Here is a 23765-nt window from a genome sequence, read left to right as displayed (position 1 = left end):
ACTGACAATATATGCTTTGGACTAAGTTTAGCAGCAAATTTATCTACTGCACTAGAAAGAACCTTGTTAGGTCGCCAAACCTTATCAAAAAGGTTTGGGGGAAAACCTGTAACTTCATAAACAGCCGTGTTAATGGCCTTTTGAATTTTTGAAATAGGCAAATCCCAATTTTCATGCTTATCGATATAACATTTAATAGTAGTAGTTATGGTTTTGTTGTTTCTTTCTACAAAATTACATTGTGGAGAATAGTAAGGTGTAAACGACTGTTTAACTTTATACTTCTCACAAAGGTTTTTAAGATGATTACCAGAAAAATTAAGGGCATTATCAGAAATAAGGACTTGTGGGAAACCAAAAACTAAAAATACTTTTATAGAAAATGAATGCTTAAAATGTAATGTGAAAAATTAATGTTTAATATGAAAAACAAAAAAAAGTGTATTTAGAAAACCAGTCTGCCACCACTAAAAGCCATTTATTGCCTTTCTTTGACTTTTCTTTCTCTAAAGCGAGAAAAAGGACCAATAAAATCCAAAGAAAGAATCTGTTCTGGCAAGTTAACTTTTTTTCTTTTCTCATTTTACCATCTTCTGTAAATTTGACATTTACATTTACAACGTACACCGTACCCTAAACATTTGCGAACAAATTTTAGAACATCTGCTCTCATCTGAGGCCAATAATATATCTCCTGAATTCTAAAAAGGATTTTCTTGAAAGCAAAATGTCCATTAGTAGGGGGAATATGACACGATTCAATAATTGAATTTCTATGTGACCTAGGTACTACGATCTTCCATTCTCTTTTATTAAAAGTATGGTTATCTTCGAACAAAAATATTTATAAATGGTATTTCATTCAACTTTCCACTGAGGGTAATTGTCATGACTAATCTTTTTCCATAAATTTAAATACCAAGAATCAGGATTTTCAAAGTCTACTGAGATAGAAGCGAATAAACAAGTAGAAGGGGAAGTATCTGAAATGTTACTAGAAATATTAGTAATTCTGCTTAATTAAAAAATCTGGATTTACATAAGTCGAACCTTTTTTATGCTGGATATCAAAAGTATGCTGCCTCAACCTTAATAACTATCGAGTTAATTTCCCAGTAGGATTCTTGAGATTATGTAGCCATAAAAGACTATAGTAAACTGTGATAACTGTGAAGCAAGGAGCACCTTCAATCCAGGGACGGAATTTTTCAATTCAAAGGATAACAGCTAAGCATTCACGCTCTGACTAAATAATTCCTCTCAGCTTTTGACAAGGCACGACTGGCATAAGCTATCACCCTCTCCTCACCATCAAAAAATTGAGTCAGCACGTCACCAAGAACAATATCTGAAGCGTCAGACTGTAACGTCAAACTTCTGAGAAAAATCTGGATGAGCAAAAGTAGGAGCACTCACTAATTTTTCTGTGATAACTAGGATAGAGGATTCAATCTGCTCGTTCTATATCTATATATCCTTTTTTTCGTTTACATTTTAAAAGAGAATATATAGCCATAAAAGACTATAGTAAACTATGATAACTGTGAAGCAAGGAGCACCTTTATTCCAGGGACGGAATTTTTCAATTTAAAGGATAACAGTTAAGCATTCACGCTCTGTGACTAAATAATTCCTCTCAGCTTTTAACAAGGCACGACTGGCATAAACTATCACCCTCTCCTCACCATCAAAAAATTGAGTCAGCACGTCACCAATAACTAGGGATGCCGCGAGACACGAGACACGAGATGGCTCGTCTCGTCTCGTCTCGTCTCGAAAGTATTTTGTCTCGAATTTCGAGACGAGACGAGACGAGATAAAAATGTTCGAGACAAAGCGAGACGAGACGAGACGAGACGAGACGTCTCGATATATGTAAAATGCTTCCAGTAATAATTGGTAAAATTGTCATTAAAATCACGGAGTTAAATAACAAGATCGACGGAGCTTCTTTTAAAAAACATTTATTAGAATAAGGTTAACTAGGAGTACAAATGTATGGTGAACAATAATCCCGAACAGCGAGCTTTGACACGGAACTAATGCTAAACTTAACCTAACGACGATCGTATATATAGAGACAATTTACATAGTCAGCTATAATGACTATTCTAGGGATGTGACTCCTCCACCCTTAGATTTTTCAACGTCCTCGTTGATGATCTGCCGAAGCGTCTTCACTGGAATGGCCTTCAGGGAGCTGTATTTCTTCCACTGGTATAGTGCTATACATATACTAGATACTAATATGATACATACAACTAAAACTATAATATAGTGAGTCTCTTTTTGCGAGATAATTTCATCAAAATTAACAGGTTCTAAAAGATCATCTTGGATTTTTGCAGGGTTTTCCAAATGCTTCAATTGCAAATGAATAGAAAAATTTGATGGTTGCAACCTAGTGGCATCTGGAAGTTGTTTTATAGATACGTTATTTATAGCCAAGGCATATTTGTGATGGTTAATAATTACATCGCACTGACTTTATATAAGAGAGCAACCTACTATATTTAGTTTTTGGAACTGGAAACAGTTTTCGTAAACAATTTCTTCCTTCTTGGCACAGAACAGTAAGGACTTTTTGTAGGTTATCGTATGTACTTGATAGTTATTGAGAACAGTCACATATTGACAGTTTTCTGGTAATTTACAGTTATTAATAAGAGGATTTGAACATAACCATTTTGAATTAATCTCTATACAGTTTTGGTACCAAAGGTCATTACAATAATATTTACTAGGACTAAATAACATTTTTGATTGATTATTTGGGATCGGGTATACAAAATTTAGATTACATGCATTTTTCTCAAAAATTGGGATTTTAATTGCTAAAATTGCCATTTCGTCGAATATTAATAATCCAGTTTTACAAATAAGTGTTAATTCCGAGAGATGTTCAATGGACCATAGGGCATTTTCAGGATAGTGTAAACTTAAAAATTCCCAGATTTCCTTTATTTCATTTACTGTTAAAATCTCTAAATCAAGTGTTTTCAAATGTGCAAAAGAAAAAATTCTTGACAATTTTTCTAAAAAATTATTTAACGATGTTATTTGGATATATTGATCTTGAATGGACAATATTAGATTTATTTCATTATTAATTTTTGATAGTTCGCTTTGTATTGTTTTTGAATTTTCATTGATAGTTCTTATATTTTCTTGGAATTTATTCATGACGTTTCCTGCAAATGAACTCAGGTCATTGATTTTTTGCATGGCGTTAAGTTGATTATGCTTCAAAATTTCTACATTCTCCGTAATAGTTTGCAAATCGTCATTGTCAAGGTTTCCTGTGACGAATTTGATACCAGTACCAAGGAGGTTCATTAATCCTTGCTTCGCACGGTCACTTTTATACACATTAAATTTAGCATAATTATCAAAAGTGTTATTTAAAACTTTGTATAAATGGAAAAATTGTGTTTTCGTGAAATTATTATTTTGATTATTCACCATATGTTCTAAGATTAATACATTACTAAGAAAATGGGATAAGGTGTACTTAATACTAGATATGTTAAATGGTATATATGTAGTATGGTAATTATTAACAATAAGGGATGAAGCCACTTCTTCAATGTAATATTCATTATTGGGTAGATTGTAGACCTGAAGGGCCTGGTATAGGCTCGTTACTATTTGAAGGATCAGGATCGGGAGTCTAAAAAGAATTGGGAGTTTTCCTAAGTCTCTTTAGTTTCCTTATGTGGGTATTTATTGGGTTTTTCTTAGAAATTTCCGTTATTTTATTTTTGCCGATAGCTGTAACTTTTGTTTTAATATAGGGTGGATGTATTTTATTTCTAAGAGGATTTCTTTTATACACTATTTGGTCTATTTTTATGTTAGGGGGGTTATCTATATTTTTGTTTTGTTTTTGTGTATTGTGCTTTTGTTTGTCATGTGCATGTTTATAAATATGTTCATAAAAGGGCAATAATTCTTTTTTGCGTTTTTCGTTGTACTGCTCAAAAAGTGTTAAATCATTATTAAAGCTTGGTTCATTTATGTAGGGGCCATATAGAATTGAAAAGGGAGAATAGCCAGTTGTGGAATGTATACTTTGGTTGTAGATTAGTATAGCTGAAATCATAATGTTTTGGGGAGTTTCGTCTGGATTTTCCATTTTTAGTATTCTAAGTTTTTCTAAGACAGTTGAATGTAATCTTTCAACGGGGCTATTGGAAGAAGAATTTGAGGGTGTTGTGTAGTGGGTTTCAATACCGAAGAGTTGGCAGAATTCTCCAAAAATGTTATTTTGAAATTCCTTGCCGCGGTCTGCAACTATTTTTTGTGGAGTGTTATGATGTGAAAAATAGTGTCTTAATTTGCTGAGAATTGTGACTGCATTTTTATCAGTTATATAATAGGCCTGTGCATATTTGGAAAATGAATCAATGATGGTAAGAAATTGGCAGTTTGAAAACTGAAAAATATCCAGGTGGATTGTTTTGAAGGGTTTTTCAGCAAGGAGTGGTCCTTCATAAGCAATCCTGTAGGGATGCCGCTCATATTTATTTTGGAGACAAATCTCACACTTATTTATGTAGTTGGTAATACAGTCCCTTAATTTTGGCCAGTAATATTTTTGTTTTAAGTTATTATAGGTTTCGTTGATGCCATTGTGATTTTTTCTGTGGTAGTTTGAAACTATTTCCTGTTGTTGTTCTGGATTTATGACGTCTGTTAAGTAAGTGTTTGACAGAATTAGTTTTGCTGATGGGTTAAGGGTAATAGAGACAAGTCGTTGAAACTCTACTCTTAGTTCTTCGTTAGCTATAAAAATCGTTGTCGTCACGTCTGGTTTAATAATTTCTTTAAAAATTTTTAGGATATGCTCTTGTCTATTTTGCTTTTCAATTAATATGTAGTGGTGTCTCTTGTTGAACGGTCTAGTAAGGGTGTGTTTGAAGGTATCTTCATAGTTTATTACGACACGATTGCTGGCATAATTTAGAGGTAGCTCTGATATTGGTAGGAATTTTCCGTGAGTATCGTTGTTTGAATGGACGGTGATATCACAATCATTATCAATTTCCTCTGCAATAGCAGGGGTTGGGGATTTGGGCGGGAAATTGTTATTAGGACTAATTATTTGCTTTTCAATGAGGTCATTATATCTTTCATTAAGGACAAAATCTGCTAGATCGAAATCTGCTAAGTTTGCAACTGTTTCGTCAGCATTAGGGGCATTGGACCGTATGTCATTGTCCTTGTCGGTTATCTCATGGGTGTTAAGTTCAATCCGGGATAAGGCGTCGGCAACTACATTTTCTTTGCCTTTTTTGTACTTAATTTCGAAGTTGTACTCCTCAAGTTGGAGTCTCCAGCGGATAAGGCGGCCATTTGGCTCTTTTATTTTAGAAAGCCAAACAAGGGGGTTATGGTCTGTTTCAATGGTGAATTTTACTCCGTATAAATAGCAGCGAAAATGTTTTACTGAATTCACAATAGCGAGGAGTTCGCGTTCTATGGTGGAGTAATTGCGCTCTGCGGAGTTCAATGTACGAGAAAAAAATGCAATTGGGTGGTCGTTTTGAGATAAAACGCTACCAATGGCGATATTTGAAGCGTCGGTCGTTAATTTAAAAGGTTTATTGTAATTTGGGTATTGAAGAACTGGGGAATTAGTAATGAGTTCCTTGCTTTTTAAGAATGCTTCAATATATTCTTGATTTCCAATGCATTTTTCGCTACCCTTTCTAAGACATTTCGTGATTGGAAATGTTACTTTAGCAAAATTTTTGATGAATCTCCGATAATATCCGACTAGTCCCATAAAAGATTTAATTTCTTTTTGAGTTTTTGGCATGGGATATTTTTGAATTGCTTCAATTTTTGATGGATTGGGTTTTATTCCCTCGGCAGTGATTATGTGGCCTAAAATGGAGACTTCTTTTGACAAAAACTGGGATTTATCAAGCTGTATTTTTAAGTTAACTTCTCTGAGTCTCTTAAAAATCTTTCGAATGTGGTCGATATGTTGAGTTAGGGATTTTGAAAATATTACGATGTCATCCATGTAAACAAAGCAGAATTTGTAAAGATAGTCACGTAGAACTTCATCCATCATTCTTTGAAATGTGGCCGGCGCATTTTTAAGACCGAATGGCATGCGTAAATATTCATAATGGCCGTTGTTTACCGTGAAGGCAGTTTTTTCAATAGAAGAAGGGTCCATACCAATTTGATGAAACCCCTGAGCTAAATCTATAGTGGAAAAGTAAGCGCATTTTCCTAGGCTATCAAGGATTTCTTCGATTCTGGGAAGAGGGTATTTTTCTTCGCAGGTGACGTCGTTGAGTCGTCGAAAATCGAGTACCATTCTGAATTTTTTCGCACCGAATTTTTTCGAAGCATCTGCTTTTTTGGGAACTATCCACACTGGGGCGGAATATGGAGATATTGAAGGTTGGATTATTTTATTGTCAATGAGTTTTTGAATTTGAGCTTGAATTTCCTTGTTCATGCTAGGGGGATGTCTGTATGACTTTAAATATATGGGTCGATCAGAGTTTGTTCGAATCACATGTTTTGTTTTGGTGGTACATGTAAGGTCACAGTCCTCGTGATAGAATATGTCCTTGTATTCATGGCAAAGTGGAAGGATTTGCGAAATTTCTAATGATGTTAGATGGTCAAGGTGAAGATGGTCTTTAGGATTAAATTTTTCTGGAGTATTTAGGTGGGTTGATTAAATCAAATTGGTCTTGAGGAATTACTTTTAGGCGTTGGTGAAAATTAACATGAACATTGGGATTCGGGTTTGGGATTTTACATAGTCCATTTTCGACATTTATAAGACAGTCGGGGATCACATGCTCATTTATATTAAATGACGGCAAGATAGCTGTTCCTTTTTCATAATTGACCGGAATGACTAGATGTTGATTATTATTATTTGTAATTGGTCTATATAAAGGTTTATTGTAGGCTAAGGAGAATGGAATTTTGATGTTCTTGAGGGTAAGAGTTTTATTTTTGTAATCTATCAGGGCATTGAGTTCTCTCAGATCTTTTGTCCCAATAAGGGCATCAAAATCATTGTGCCAGTTTAAGACTCTCATTTTAAAAGATTTTTGAATACCTAGCTCTGATAAAAGTGGGATGTCTAAATTTTTGTTCTCCTTGTACGTATTTTTACATGATGTTACTTTAAAGGGCTCATAAAAAAAATTGTTTGGGAATTGCTGTGCCACCTTTGGAGATATTATGGAATCGGAGGCGCCTGAATCTATTAGGACAGTCATTTGTTTTTGAGGTAAATAAAAATAAGGTAATTCGATTTGCTGGGCTAAGTTATTTAAGTTGACTCTTGATTCGAGGCTGGGTATTGAAAATTTTCTTGATTTCCTCTTCCTGGAAAGATTCGTAATTTTTGTCAGAATAAAAATCACATTGTTCCAGTTGGTTCTGTGTATTCCCGTCTTCGGAATAGAAATAGGGTGTGGGCTGTTCGTAGGTCTCGATGTTGGATAATTCCTCAGAGATAAAGTTTTTTGGTCCAGTACGTTGGAAAAAATTGGTGTTTCTGGCTGATTGTGGTCTTTGTTGGTAGATACGGGAGGGCCCAGCTGTCGAGATTGACATTGGGATTGGAGCGTCCTGTTGCGGGGGTTTATAGGGAAGGTTGATTGGCTTGGATTGATTGCCAAAGACTTCAGCATTGGTAGGATAACGCCTTGGGATAGGTTGTGGTTGTACAAAAACTGGTTGGCTAGGGAAAGGTTGTGGAGCACGGGGTGGGACTGGGGCACGGGCTTGATGATTTACGCTGAAATGTTGGTTATGTGGGCCTGCATTTGTATTTCTATGAGTGGGATTGTAATTCGGATTTGGGAGGTTAGAATGATGGTTAGTAAAGCTTATTTGTGACTCTATAATATTAAAATTTACAACATGAGCATAAGCATCATTTAAGGTTTGAGGTTGTTTAAGCATTAACATCGTTTTTAGTGTTTGTGGTGAGTTTGCTGTAAGAATTAAAACTGATGTCGTTTCGGCTTGACTTAAAAGTAATAATTTTGAAGCTTCATGTTCAACTTCGGCATTTATTTTGCAGATAATTCTTTGCATAAAACATTTTAATCTTTCAACAAACTCTAAAATCATTTCACCTTTATTTCTTTTAATATACTGTAATTGCTGTAACAAAATCAAATATGTCACGGGATCACCAAACTTTTTTCTTAATTCTGTTTTGATTGAAGGCCAGTCATTTAAATCTGGGCGTGACAATAAGAAACTTTGTGCACTATCAACTAACTTTGACCTAATCGCAGCTAATACAACTTTTCTTTGATCGTCGGAAGTTGCGGTAATGTAATACAAATCGTAAAATTCATCTATAGCTCTAATAAAGCTTTCTAGATGTTCCTGGTTTCCTGAGAACATCGGTAAAAGAGAAGTGAAAAATCTAATATTTTCCATTGTATTATTATTTAAATTTAATTTGTTTAATAATGAAATAAGTTCTTCTTGAACTTCAGAAGTTTCCTGTGTCACAGGTGTTAAAGTACTATCTAAATTAATTTCTTCTATGTCTGAGTTTTCTGAGCTATCTGAATCACTATCAGAATTAATGAAATTTAACCCTAAAGCAACCCTATTTTTTAACAAAATTTTTCTCAATCGAGCAGAAGCGTCAGACATTAAATGGCAATTTGGCAATTACTTACAGTGGTGACATGGTTTGATCCACAGAGTCTATACTGCAACAATTTTCCTCAAATGGTACCAATCTTATGCCTGGATAACGTCGAACTGGTCTAGATAGGATATGGTTTAACACACAGCTACGGTTATGTTTTACCACCAATGTCCGCAGAACTGCAATCTCTATATTTAGTTGGAAAAAAAATGTTGAAACACCTTTGCAGTTCAATGTTTTTGGTAGCGCATGAAGAATTAAAATTCACTTTCGCACAACGGAACTTCCGATAAAGGACGAAATTGCGCTATCCTGTTCGCAGCGCCAGTTAAATAACAAGATCGACGGAGCTTCTTTTAAAAAACATTTATTAGAATAAGGTTAACTAGGAGTACAAACGTATGGTGAACAATAATCCCGAACAGCGAGCTTTGACACGGAACTAATGCTAAACTTAACCTAACGACGATCGTATATATAGAGACAATTTACATAGTCAGCTATAATGACTATTCTAGGGATGTGACTACGGAATAGGTTTTGATTATTTTTTTATTTCCCCATTATTATACTAATGGGCTTACGATTTGTGTAACAGGTGGTGGGTAGATTGGAAAAAATATTCTTAGAATTTAGGGGTATGTTTATTTAAATCTGTTGGACCAGTCACGTCTGTTTTTATTTTAGCTGCGCATTTCTTTTTCAACTTAACGTTTTTATACAAGGTGTGTCATAATATTTTATTGATATTTTTCTGCTGTTAATAGGTATGTTGACAACTGTAGCTTAAATGCATATAAAATATTATTTTCAATATTCCGCTATTGCCGCTTTTATAAAAACACTATGACTGCTTTATATTATTGCTTACTATAAATTGTTGGAAAATGCGTTTTGCATGACTTTAATGGGGTGCTCATATAAATATTTTATTAAATCTTAAAAAAATCTTTCCCAATATGCCTACCTGCCCAATTAATTTAAAAATCGAATATGATTTTTTTAACTTTCATACTTAACTACCTATAATATGTTTATTGTTTATTGGGGTCTATTAAATTTTCAAGTTTTATCCTGGGCTTTTACATAGGTATCAGAACTTTTCGAGACAAAACGAGACGAGACGAGACGAGACGAGATAAGGTCTTGTCTCGACGAGACATAAGCTTGTCTCGTCTCGTCTCGAAAAATATTTGTCTCGAACTTTCGAGACGAGACGAGACAATTCTTAATCTCGTCTCGTGGCAACCCTACCAATAACGATATCTGAAGCGTCAGACTGTAACATCAAACTTCTGAGAAAAATCTGGCTGAGCAAAAGTAGGAGCACTCACTAATTTTTCTGTGATAGCTAGGATAGAGGATTCAATCTGCTCGTTCTTTATCTATATATCCTTTATTTCGTTTACATTTTAAAAGAGAAATTAAGGGACTGAGCAATATAGAAAAATCTTTTATAAATCTTCGATACCAAGAACACATGCCAATGAAGCGCTTGACCTCAGGCAAATTACTCGGTCTTGGATAATTTGCCATGGCCTAAATCTTAGAAGGATCTGTAGCTAAGAAAATATTATGAATAGAATGGTGTCCCACGTAGGAGAGCAGACCAGTATGTATGTAGCAAAAGATAAATGACTCAAACTTAGAACATAAGATGGAGTCAACTAGTCGCTATTGGATATCGGCGGCATTGCATAACCCAAAGGGTACAACATTAAAATGAAATTGTCCACGACCAATTACGGGAAAAGCTGTTTTTTCTTTAGAATGTTCATCCAGGGGAATTTGCCAGAAAGCTTTTCGAAGATCTATCGAAAAAATATAAGTAGCATTTCTTAAATTATTTAAAATTCGGTTGACATGAGATAATGCTAAACTATCATGTTTAGCATTTACGAAACGACCATCAAAAAAAAAACTCATTTTACGATTTAAAAACGCATTTTACCATCAGCTTTTTTAACAAGAAGAGTGGGTGAACACCAAGCACTTTGTCATTTGAAATTTGGCATATTTTGCATTTTTGCATATAGGGAGAATGTAAATAAAGCTTCGTTTTAAATGGAGGGTGATCACCCGTATCAATAGTTAATTTGAATTTATTTATTCTTCCCAATCGGTTCTCACCATCAATTTCTTTAAAGGAATTCAAAATAATTTGAGCCTGAGCCTTTTGGTCAGGAAAAATTCTTCAAGGGAATACAATTTAGGCGACAAAAGTTGTACATGTTTTTTATAATTTTTGGAAAAGTTAGTGACTTAAGTAAGCCATACCACTTTTCGAACACTATCATTTGTCTTAAAACTATCTTCCAAATTAATTTTTATTTATAAATGTATTATTCACAAAAAAACATTTGTAAGCATAATTATTTCAACAAAAAAATAAGCAAGTGTTAACTGCACCTCTGCTGAGTGCAAACACAAGACTAAAAAATAATGTGACAATACTTTTTACTATTTACAGGGAAATTTTTAACAGCTCATAGCGTCTCCATTTAATATGGAGTGTAACGTGCTTGTGTGTAGCATTTTGAGTTAGATATAATGACAAAATAGCAGTTTACATCACATACATACTTTCAGATATAAGTTTCCTCATGTATTTAAATATAACACACCCTTTTTTGTAAAGGCTAACACTTACTTATTTAGTCCATCCAAGTTAAGGATACCAATTTCTCCAAAAAAGTCTCCAGCTTTCATTGTTGTTAATACCTTGCCAGTTTCGCTAATAACTTCCAATATTCCATCAGCAATAATAAACATTTCTCGCGCCACTTCACCTTTACGACATATTGAATCTCCAGGTGTAAAAATGTAAGCTTTCATTTTTAATACTAAATCTCTAAGGAACTCTGGTTGGCACTCTTGGAATATCGTAACCTAAAATAAATATAATGCTTAATCATTTAGTTTTCATTTTTTTTTATGAAAAGCTTGAGTAGAAACAACGTTTGTTTTTATATATACATTTTTTACGATTACCGATGTTTTAAAATTATTTGTTATTATCTTTTTCCAATTTTTATAATATTTATTTAATTAAATGATTTATTTTTCTAGCTTCAGATACCTTAATTCATGTTTTATAGCATTACTGGTGCCGCTACCATATAAAGTAAAAACGAGATCACAGAAGAGAGGAACAAACATTATTGGGTTCTAGTCGACTTTAGGTATCTCCGAATTTTAACATTTTTGAATATGAAATAGTAAGCTAATCTTCTTTGGACTCTTTTAAGCAAAAAAAAATTGGAAGATGAATAACATTTTCTTTAATAAAATAATAAAAACAAAAAAATCATGACAATGTGTACCTATGTACGATATAAACTCGTTTTCGAACATCCGCCACAAGCGCTTTATGGCTTAATGGTAATGAGAGTGAACTATGAGCCGGTCGGCCTGGGTTTAGATTTCAACTGTGCCAGTTTTACTTTTTTTATTTTTTTGCGACTAAGAATTTTGTAGTTTTGGAAAAATTATTTAATTTAAATGAAACTATGGTAATTCTGCAGTTTAGCGGCGTTTGTCAAAACTAACGAAAAATGGTCGGGTTTTTTGCAAAGTGGGTAGATTTCGATATATATCTTTGACTAAGAGTGTATAATATATATCTTTGACAAATTTTATCACGAAAAGGGTATTATCACGCACTAAATCACTCACTATAGGACGCGATTAATCATTAGAATAACCTTGTATACCACTAGTTTTGTCAACAAATAGGTGACAACTGAGTTGAGGTTAGGTGTGGTGTTCTCTAAAGTGGAGAATTCACTCTGTATTTTTTTAGTCATTCATTATCATAACATATAAAAACCCCATCCCATTCCACCCCTCCCATTCCATCAACACGTTGGGTGTTGATGAACTCTTGGGTGTTAATGAATCTCCCAACTCTCCAACGGGAGCGTAAGCTCCCCGTTGGGAGGTTCATTGTTCATTCATCAAAGTTGGGTTGGTTTGGCTTCGGTTGGGTTGGTTTGGTTTGGCTTGATAATACATATATACACAATTTGGCAACTGCGAGATCATATGTCAAAAGTTTGACAATGTAGTTATCAATAGCAACGAGTTTCGATCATCAAATAGAGTGGAGTAGACCTCTTTTTTGACATAATTTAATATTATTGTTTAGCGTCCTATGTGAATAATCCGCAAATTTTTTTCTCTTAATCTATTCTTTTCAAAATACTCTTTATTCTCAAATTTTAAAATATTGCAAAATCGGAGATACTTAAAGTCGACAAGACCCCATGACTTTGAGATTGTCAGTAAAACTCCTTTCGTAATAGTCATACAAAAAGTTTTTTTCTGCAACTTACTGGTTTTTGATTTTCTAAATAAAAATCTTTTAAAAATACATAGAATTCCTACCTTTTTAAGGACACTCAAGTTGACATGTAATGCTAATTCAGTTTTTAATTTATCGGGAAGTAAACCTAAGGCTGTATTAATATCACCACCACCTTGTATTCGTCCTCTAGACCACGAATAGTCATACCACCTCAATACTCTCCGCTTCATACCACCTGGTACCTAAAGAAATAAAGGTTGTAAATATGGCATTTGGTATATTCTAATTTACCTTGAAATACTTTATGTAAATAATTGGTGTTGCAGAAGTTACATTTTGTTGATGAAAAGTAACCTTAGAACATTGAAAGGCTAAAATCAGCATTGCCGTGGAACTATAGGCAGTTTGTTCACTTGCAACATCTCTGATGTAATGATATGAAATGCTTATGTAGAAACGGCAAAAAAAACACTTTATAATATCATGAACTTTTGTCGCTTATTTTGAAAGGCACAAAACAATACCATTTGTCTTTAATAAAATATGAAGCATTTTTTTTCATAAAATAGTATAAGATACTCTATAAAAAAGTCAACATTCAAAGTTAAATGAATGTAGATAACGTATATGAGAGAAAAGGGCAACAACATCGCTACGCCGCTCGATCGCATTGTTGGTTCCACCGACACAAGAACCGATTCCAAGAGCGGTTATGGTTATAACCGCTTGAGATACGTGACGTCACCAATTAGCCCTTTATACGTCATCAATTTGGAACAGTAATTACCCATGTTCGGAGCTGTTTTCTAAACGTCAAATGTCAAAGATATTGAAATAAGTGCGGGAAAAAATAAAAACAAACAAAAAATTATTTCCTTTTTAAAAATGACACAAAATTTATTATGGCTAATAAGTTTTCTTTTTTGATATTTATGTTTAAAAACTAATTACATATAATATTACTGGCGGCTGGGGTATTATTTAAAAACAAACAAAATTATGATAGTGGCAGCTGACAAATTACGAAGTTACTTCAACCAAACACGTCCAAGCGGACACGATTGGTTATGTTATAAAAGGACTGTTCAAGGTGAACCAAGGGCTTAACCGCGGTTAAAACCGATAGATCGCTTGGAATTGGTTAGTCACACAAGTAATCTTTACCAGTGACGTCGTAAAAAATATTTACATGATCAATATTTATAATTATTAGATTATGCTTTAAATTATAAACAATATTACCGTCTATGATTTCTTTATGCGTTTTTGTAAAGTACTTCATTAGCGTAAAGGTACTTATTCAATGAAAAGCATTTTTATGGAAATCAAATATTTTATAATTATTATAGATTTCTTAATAAGTTTTTATTACTCTAGGGTTATGAAGACGGTTGTCCCTTGATATAATGTTAAGACAATATTAGTATTGACTTGTGAAAAGATCGGCTTAAATTGCCTTTTTCTCATGGAAAGGCGCAAATAGTACATGTTTTTACTATCGTAACAGTTCAGAAAAACACTGAAATTACTCAACCTTTTTTCTTTTTCAACCAAAAACTAAAGAACACAAAAAAAAAACAAAACACAGAACTTCACAAATGTCGAATGTAAACATAAAGCCGTTTGTCAAGATGACATTTTGCAAGAGGACATCAGATTTGGCCTGCGGTGGTGCCATTTCAAATTTTTCAGAAGTGGTTTTAGGAATAAGAAGGCTAATAATTTTTTTTTGCTTTGAAGATGCTATTTTTGTGCTTATAATAACATATATCTATTTCAACTTTTTATTTTTAATCCAAAATCTAACATCAATAAGTTTAATTATATTCGAAATTATACCCATTTGTAGTTACGTCATCCAGGTAAGAAAAAACGTATGGCGTAGATATTTTTGACAATCAATATTAGGTTAGAAACATTACCATCGCCTTCAGAAATTAATAGTCTGCTATGTATTTTTATACGTTCAGAAATTAACAAATGATTTATTTTAGCAGCATATTATTATATTTTTATATTCGTGTATATACTAGTTTCATTCCCAAAAAAATTAAAAAAATCTTGTAGTATTTATTGTATTATTAACAAACTTAACAATTACCAAATATTATTATAATTAATCATAAATCATGGGACATAAACAACAAGTCCGAAATGGAATTGCACTTCAAATTGAGAATGTGATAGAGCGAGCCGCAGATGCAACAAAATTGAGCACAACAACGATCGCAAATATAAAGAAGAATGGGATAAAATCAGATCAGGAATACGCTGCTCATATATTTTCCAAGCAGAAGACCGCAAAAACCAAATCTACAACATATTTGAAAAGTAGCATTCGGCACGAGCAGTAGACGTAACAAAACCGAGCTTACAAAAATTGTGAATAATGGTATAAAATTATTTTAACTCACTGGGAAAAATTTAAATACTGACAATTTAATTTACTTGTTCATGAAAAAAAATGCTGCTTGAAGGAATATGTTAACACATTAAAATGAAAATACCATTCCAAAAAATAAAACATACAAACTCAAAAAAAAACACGCCATATTGCATTACCAAGTTAATGAAATTGCAACGATATGATTGAATACTTAAACGACGATCATAAAATAAAATTTGCTAGAACAAAAAAAGTTTAATCAATCTCATCAGTATTGTCAGAGCCAGAACTGAAATCAGAGATATTGTCTTCGTCATCTTTTTCTGTATGAAAAACATATTTTTGCTAATGATCTATAGAAATTTCGTTTATTACCCTTTCCCATGTAGTCAGAACTTCTGAAGGTGACCCCCAAAAATTGGAAATATATTGATCATATTTTCGTTTACATTCCGACCATACCATTTCAATTGCATTAAACTGGCAATTATATGGTGGCAGTCGCAAAATTTTGTGTCCTAAAGGTTTAACATATTCATCAAGAAAGTACTTTTTTTCACTAGGGCAGTTTCTGCGTGCAATACTCCATATTTTATCTTTCATGGCTTTTTCTGGAAAGCCAATATTCTTTTTCTTCAACCATTCGGTCAGTCTCTGCTTTGTCCAAGATTTTCTCGAGATTTCTTCTAATAAACCAGAATGGTAACTTGCATTGTCCATGATTATAAATGACTTTGGGGGAAGATTTGGAACCAGCTGAGTTTTAAACCAGTTTTTGAAGTTTTTCCTGTTCATATTATCATAATAATCTCCCGTCTTTAATCCACTCTTGAATATTAAACTTGCACCCTTGATGAAGCCATCTTTGGTTCTGGCGTGGACCACGATATAACGACGACCTTAAAAATAAAAGATATTTCAATTCTCTTCTTTTAAAAATCATTCTTCCAGAACATAAAATTAATATAATTAATAAGTAATGTTCCATGCACATACGAGTAGTGTATGGAGTTAAATTCCCTCATATTGTCTTAGAGAGAAATTATATGAAACTATGAAACAGATGAAATTATGAAGTTAGAGGGCCCTTACAAGGGCAATAGTCTTTATTCAAAAAAAAATCTAAAAAGATAACCAGATAATTTTTACCTTCACTGTTTTTCCTTGAATCTGTGTGCTTGGTGTCATCTTGCCAGCTACTACGAAATGATCCCTTGCTAAAAATCCACGTCTCGTCAATGAAAACTGGAGTAAAACCTTCCGGACCTACATTTCTATTTTTGATATACTCCCTTAAAAAATTGATTCTTTTATGAACAATATTTGGCAAGTCCATCAAATATTTTCTGTTATTTGATTTTTTCCAATTGAAGCCTATACTATTGATCCATCTTCTTAAGGCGTCAATGGAAAACTCAAAATATTCAATTTTAGTTAGGTTTTTGCTGTCTTTTGCTTGGAAGATATACGGGCTGCGTAATCCTGATCTGATTTTATCCCATTCTTCTTTATATTTGCGATCGTTGTTGTGCTCAATTTTGTTGCATCTGCGTCTCGTTCTATCACATTCTCAATTTGAAGTGCAATTCCGTTTCGGACTTGTTCCTTTTCCAGTTGAAAAAAAGCCAATATATTTAAAATCATCGGCTGCGATTGTTCATTATACCTATTATATCTTTTTTTAGGCATTATCTAACACTTTTCGAAATAACTTTTAAGAAGAAGTTGACAAACCAATATTTTTGATTGACAGTGACGGATATTTCACATAACCTAGTATACAGTGTGTCCCACTTAAGGATTAGCCACCCCTCTAAAATTTTAGTTTCTTGACCAATTTTCAAAAACTTTTTTTTGTTGGATAGATGGTCAAAAATGGCACGTAGTATTATTAGCGATATTTATTTTTAAAAAGTGGTACTGGATTATTGTTCAGGACCACTTAAAACATAAGTGTACCAAATTTGGTTATGATAGTATATGGGTGTTGAAATAAATTGGAGTCAAATTTTTAAAAGACGCAATAACATTCTTAATCAAATACGAATATTTTTTAAATTTTTGGCTAATTCGCATGCATCTTGAGAACACAAAGATTGAAAATATCCTTCAATAAACAACAATCGATCATATTATCATACTATTTTGGGCTTCACAATAATACAACTTCATTTATAAATTTTGTAGTTTTATTTCATTGTTAGGTTGCAATTCACACTTCACTAGTTACTTAATAATGTAATATAGGCTTATCAGCAAAAACTGAAAATAATTACCTTAAGGAATTACCTAACACCAAAGATAATAACACTACTAGTATTTTATTTTTGCTCAAATTTAAAAATTAATGCCACAAAACTAAATATTAGTTCCTTCAATATGTCCTCCATTAATTCTTGTACACTTTTCTATGCGTCTTCTGTTGTTTACTACCACCCTTCTTAACTGTACCCTGCTTATTTCATTATACTCTTGTCTAATGCGCTCACAAAGATCATGTAGAGTTTGCGGTCTTGATTTATACACTTTGTTTTTAAGGGTTCCCCAAAGAAAAAAATCTAAGGGAGAAAGGTCGGGGGAACGTGCTGGCCACTGAATTAATGGACTGTTTCGTCCTATCCATCGATTCGGATAATTCTGATTTAGCCAATTCCGCACTACCACTGCATTGTGGATAGGCGCACCGTCAAATTGTATGTGTAAGTTTCTTGTTTCGGCTAATGGCAAATCATCGATTACGTCACTAAAATCACCTTCCACGAATCGAAGAAAATTAAGTCCATTTAGATTTTCATTAAAGAAAAACGGCCCGATTATACGTTCGTTCAAGATACCGCACCATACGTTAATTTTCTGCGAATACTGCCTTTTACATTGTATCACCCAATGGGGATTTATGTTACTCCACATTCTAATATTTTGAGATGACACAATGCCGTTTGTAGTAAATGTTGCCTCATCGGTGTATAAAATATTTTTCAAAAATGTAGGGTTAGCCAAATACTCGCCTTGTAACCACAAACAATATTCCATCCTGCGTTCTTTATCCCCGTGTTCCAAAGTGTGAAGGAATATAGGCTTGAAAGGCTTCTTGTTATTTTTCTTTAGACACCTCCATATGCAATTTTTGGAAATATTTAAGTTGGCACTAGCAACTCTAATGCTAGATTGCGGATTAGCATTAAAGTATTCAAGAATTATTTGGTTATTATTATTTGCTCGATTACGATGTAAATGAAGACGTACTCCGCCTACTGAACCAGACTGATCAAACCTGTAGTTTATTCTGGCTATTGTTGAATGGTGGATGTTTTTACCAGGATGTCTCCTGATAAATTCCGCCGCAGCTTCACGAAATGTTCAAACTCCATCGCCAACTAGCCGCACTACTTCAACTCTTTCGTTCAAATTATAATCACCCATAATTGTTCGACAAGTAGTCAAAATGAACTAAATGCATGAAAACTTTGACAAACTGTCAGGAACATTTTCTTTCATAGCATACTTGGGTAAAATTCCCACAAATTTTTAACCAGACACAATCATATCTTTGGAATTTAACAAACAAACTCATAAAAAAACAAACAAATTGAGCCCAAAATAGTATGATAATATGATCGATTGTTGTTTGTTGAAGGATATTTCCAACCTTTGTGTTCTCAAGACGCATGCCAATTAGCCAAAAATTTAAAAAATATTCGTATTTGATTAAGAATGTTATTGCGCCTTTTAAAAATTTGACTCCAATTTATTTCAACACCCTGTATACTATCATAACTAAATTTGGTACACTTATGTTTTAAGTGGTCCTAAACAATAATCCAGTACCACTTTTTAAAAATAAATATCGCTTATACTACTTCTCGATTCTTCGCACTTCAAACTTGAATACAGTAGGTCATGACCTGCTTTCTCTAAATGTCGAACTTGGCTCATAAGTGCCATTTTTGACCATCTATCCAACAAAAAAAAATTTTTGAAAATTGGTCAAGAAACAAAAATTTTAGAGGGATGGCTAACCCTTAAGTGGGACACACTGTATAAAAGATGAATAATCATCAGACACCAATTTTTTTCAAAAGTTTGTTGTCGCCGCTGTTTGGAATATGCTAAACAAAGATAAATAAAATCGTCATTACAAATAGGTATAATTTCGACTTTAACATTATTATCTGTGTTGATATATAGCTGAAAATGTCCTCTTTAAAAAAAATAGAAGAGCGTGTAAACTTGACAACAGAGAATTAATAAAAATTGTACCAAAATTCAGGAACACACCTTTATTGGCAACGTCAAAATTATAACTCGCTTTGTTTGTTGTTTGTCTGTCGTTTAATTGTTTCCAAGGTAAAAACTGACTAAACCGATTCCAAGCGATCTATCGGTTTTAACCGCGGTTAAGCCCTTGGTTCACCTTGAACAGTCCCTTTATAACATAACCAATCGTGACCGCTTGGATGTGTTTGGTTGACGTAACTTCGTAATTTGTCAGCTGTCACTATCATCATTTTGTTTGTTTTCAAATAATACCCTAGACGCCAGTAATATTATACAGTCTGAAATATATTTCCAGCAAGACGGCGCGCGCTCCTCCTCACTATGTTCTTCTCGTTCGGCAATGGCTAGACGATGAGTTTCCAGATAAATGGATAGGGCGAAGGGGGCCTATAATATGGCCTGCTAGATCTCCTGATATAACGCCATTGGACTTTTTTCTATGGGGTCATTTGAAATCTATTGTGTTTACTCCCCAACCTGAAAATTTGGATGAACTTCGTCAACGCATCATCGACAGCTGCTATGATATCCCACATGTTTTTGAAAATGTCCGTCAAGAATTTGAACATCGCCTATATCATTGTTTGGCCAAAAACGGGCAACGTTTTGAACACTTATTGAAATAAAAACTGATATTTTCATGTTTTTGTTTTCTATCTGAACAAATTAAGATAAACAAAGATTTTTCTAATTTTTTTCAAAAACGAATCGACCGATTTAAAAAAATCAAACGTCAAGACTTCGAAAGACCTTTTAAACAAGCTATTACTCGATACCCCTTACCATTTAAATTTTTTAAGGGGATGACCCTGGGGGGCAATGGGTGAAAGGGGGTGAAGTAATTTTAGGTTAGAAAGTTGTCCCCCTTGACAAACCTTTTGGCGTATTTCGGCGTTTTTTTTTTAAACAGTGATTTTCGATAAATCCGTGGTGGGAAGTTTTCAAATGAACACCCTGTATGTAATTTGTTCTTAAACATAAATATCAAAAAAGAAAAGCCTTATTAGCCATAATACATTTTGTGTCATTTTAAAAAAGGAAATAATTTGTTGTTTGTTTTTATTTTTTCCCGCACTTATTTCAATATCTTTGACATTTGACGTTTAGAAAATAGCTCTGGAAGTGGGTAATTACTGTTCCAAATTGATGACGTATAAAGGGCTAATTGGTGACGTCACGTATCTCAAGCGGTTATAACTATAACCGCTTGGACGTGTTTGGTTAAAACCATTTAGGAACGGTAATTACCGATAGACAGCTTGGAATCGGTTTAAACAATTAAAACTGAACGAAATGTCACCAAGCGCCTCCTTTTAAAGCCCGATGTAACAGTTTCGAAATAATTAGAATTTCTTTATTGTTTTTGCCGAAAGAGGCCAATAATTTTAGGAGAATACTGACAGTCAAAGCAAGCAAATATATAAAGTCCAGAAATTTTAAAATACAAGGATTTACAATAATATATCCCAAATAACCTAAATTGAGCCTAAAATGGGGCTCACAAACAAGATGAACTAATTAAAAACTAGACACTATGATGAAAATATTAAACCAAACGTAAGTAGAATCCTAAATAAACCCTATAAATTAACTTTTAGCCACAAAAAATGAATATAATAGTACAAAAACTAGAAGAATAATTTACATATTTACATTTTCATTAGAATAAGTAAAACAAAATACCTCCCTTGTCCCTGTGCACATGTTAAACTCAAACAATTTGTTGTTGCTTACTAATTCTAGCCCTTCATTGTTTTAAGAAAGTAACTGCTATTACTTCCAACAACCAAAAGTAATTACACAAAATTTTACACAAGTCTTTAAGGAATAATTTTTATGTTGAAATTTTATTTGCAAGATCTATAATTAAATCCGGTCAAGCTGGATATATTATTAATTATTGAGGAATTTGTTAAAAAAATTTGAATTTGAAAAGCTAAAATAGAAGTTAGTCCTGCCAAAACAACATTGGCTAGTAAGCAATTATAGTGACAGTGTAAGAAGGAAATTATTCATATTATAAGCATGGTTTTCGAGATTCTTAAACAATGAATAGGTTTTGCTATACGTTTTCAAAACCACATGTTTCTGCTGATCACTTAAAGCTATTACATAATTTATTCGTGAATATTTTTTTTATTTGTAAATAGCTATTTACTCGACAGATTTTAATGACTAAGACTAATTAATAGATAAGTTCGGAATAAAGATTTTACTATACCAATGCCTACCAAAAGAGATTGGGTACACATCTCTAAGTATATAAACCTATGGAATAGTTATTGTTAGTTTACACTTGATAACTATTGAAAAGATTTCCCAACCGAAACATCGTGCTAAATTTAGCAATGAAATTAAGACAATAAAAGTCCGAATATAATATTTTACTATGGATTCCTACCTAAGAGATTCTACTTACGTACTTTTTAGTAATTCATCTTATTTAACGGCCCCAATTTAGATTATAGTAAATCCTTGTAGTTAAAATTTTCTAAAATAGCAAGCCAGTATACGGTTTGCTTTGACTATCAGTATTCTCTTGGGTCTAAACTTTAAAGGGACCATTTCGTGACTTTTAATCAGTTTTATTTTTTACAACATTAAAAACATATAAACGACAGTCAACGCGAGTTAGGTGAAAGTTTTATATGTTGTCAAGATACAGCATAGAGATTTTTATCTGCCCAAATGTGGTTATTATGGTAGTTAATAATTCCTCTTTGGAAAAATTAGCCTCATCGGTAAACAGAATCTGCCTTAAAAACTAAGGGTTTTGCTTAATGACTTCTAACATCCAACGAGAAAATTCAAGGGAAAATCTCGTGATAATAGAGCCTGGACTCGTACGTGATATGAATATAATTACTGATCCTTTAAAATAGTCCGAACCGTTTATGACTGACATGTAGCTGCATATTAATTTTTCTAGTACTGGTGTCAAGTTGTTTATCAATTAAATTAAGTACTACTTCTTTCAATTCCGGTGTTCTAATATCACGTTGGCGACCACAATCATTTCTTGGTTGAAAAGTTCCAGTTTCTCGTAGTCTTTGATGAAGGCGTGCAAATAATGTATGATGAGGTGCTATTCGTTGAGGGTATATTTCAGCATAGATGCTTGCAATGACTTTCCGTTAGCAAGACCATAAATAAAATGCATATCGGTTATTTCTGCATTTAAATAATTTGCCATTTTGATGAAATGGACCAAAGTTACACAAAAAAAGCTTCTACTTTAAAGGAGGCAAGGACTGACAATCAACCAAAAATCATCAGCAAACATTTAACAGGTAAATACAGATTAATAGGTTCATACATTATTTGGAAGGTTAAGTAGAAAACGAAAAAGTTTAAAAGGTTAAGTAAACAATATTTTTCATCAAAAATATTTACTTTAAGCCGTGCACGAACGTCACTGATATAAATTTAAAAAAATAGTGAGCCTCAGAAAATTTCTTTTGATGCATAGAAAATGCATATCAAATATTACTTAAATATCTACAGGGATTTCACAGGTATTTAAAAAAAAAACATTATATTTTTTTTTCAATCTTTACCACCCGGTCTGAAAGTTGGGAATCTGAAAAGTTAGTTTTAAGACATACGTTCATATAAAGTGTTTTTCTTAAGATTTACCTAAGAATTTTTTTGCATCTCCTGAATTTTTCTCAGTCCATTTACACCCTGTATAAATGTGAGTATTTGTACAAAGTGTCAGCATCACGCCTAAACAGCGTTACAAAATAAGTAAATTTATTTTCTCATCGGGAATGTCCCAGGATCTGCCTTGGTTAAATGATATTCTTTAAGAATCTAAACATTTCCTGTATATAGGAGGTTATATTATCATGAACATTGGATCGGAAAATATTTTAGAATAAATACTGTAACGAACTTAACCGCCGGGATTGTTCCTGCTCTTTTAAGGCATTCGGGAATCATGTAGATCCAGCATACGACGGGCTTGCAATATCTGAGGTCTCATGTGAAAAATTAGTAAATTGTTTTGAAACTATATAATATATAATATATGAGCGTTTGCCACTAGGAAGCCAGTTCAAGTCAAAATATTGGCGCAAAAAAAGAAGAATGTCAATTGGAAAATGAATGTCGACCATTGTCCTGAGTTAAGAACG

General features: G+C 33.1%; 1 protein-coding gene across 7 annotated transcripts in view; it reads right to left on the bottom strand.

Moving 5' to 3' along the window:
• LOC126743388 (uncharacterized) overlaps positions 1-23765 on the bottom strand; it is a 347135-nt gene that overhangs the window by 157053 nt on the left and 166317 nt on the right. For all 7 annotated transcript variants that reach the window (XM_050450456.1, XM_050450452.1, XM_050450450.1 and 4 more), the window contains 2 exons: positions 13046-13207; positions 11310-11548 (listed from right to left, as the gene is read on the bottom strand). In XM_050450456.1, the coding sequence (XP_050306413.1) occupies positions 11310-11548; positions 13046-13207 (401 nt within the window). The remainder of the gene's footprint in view (positions 1-11309; positions 11549-13045; positions 13208-23765) is intronic.

Source organism: Anthonomus grandis, chromosome 12, assembly GCF_022605725.1.
Source record: "Anthonomus grandis grandis chromosome 12, icAntGran1.3, whole genome shotgun sequence".
Classification (NCBI taxonomy): Eukaryota; Metazoa; Arthropoda; class Insecta; order Coleoptera; family Curculionidae; genus Anthonomus; species Anthonomus grandis.
This window is presented reverse-complemented; position numbering and strand designations above follow the sequence as displayed.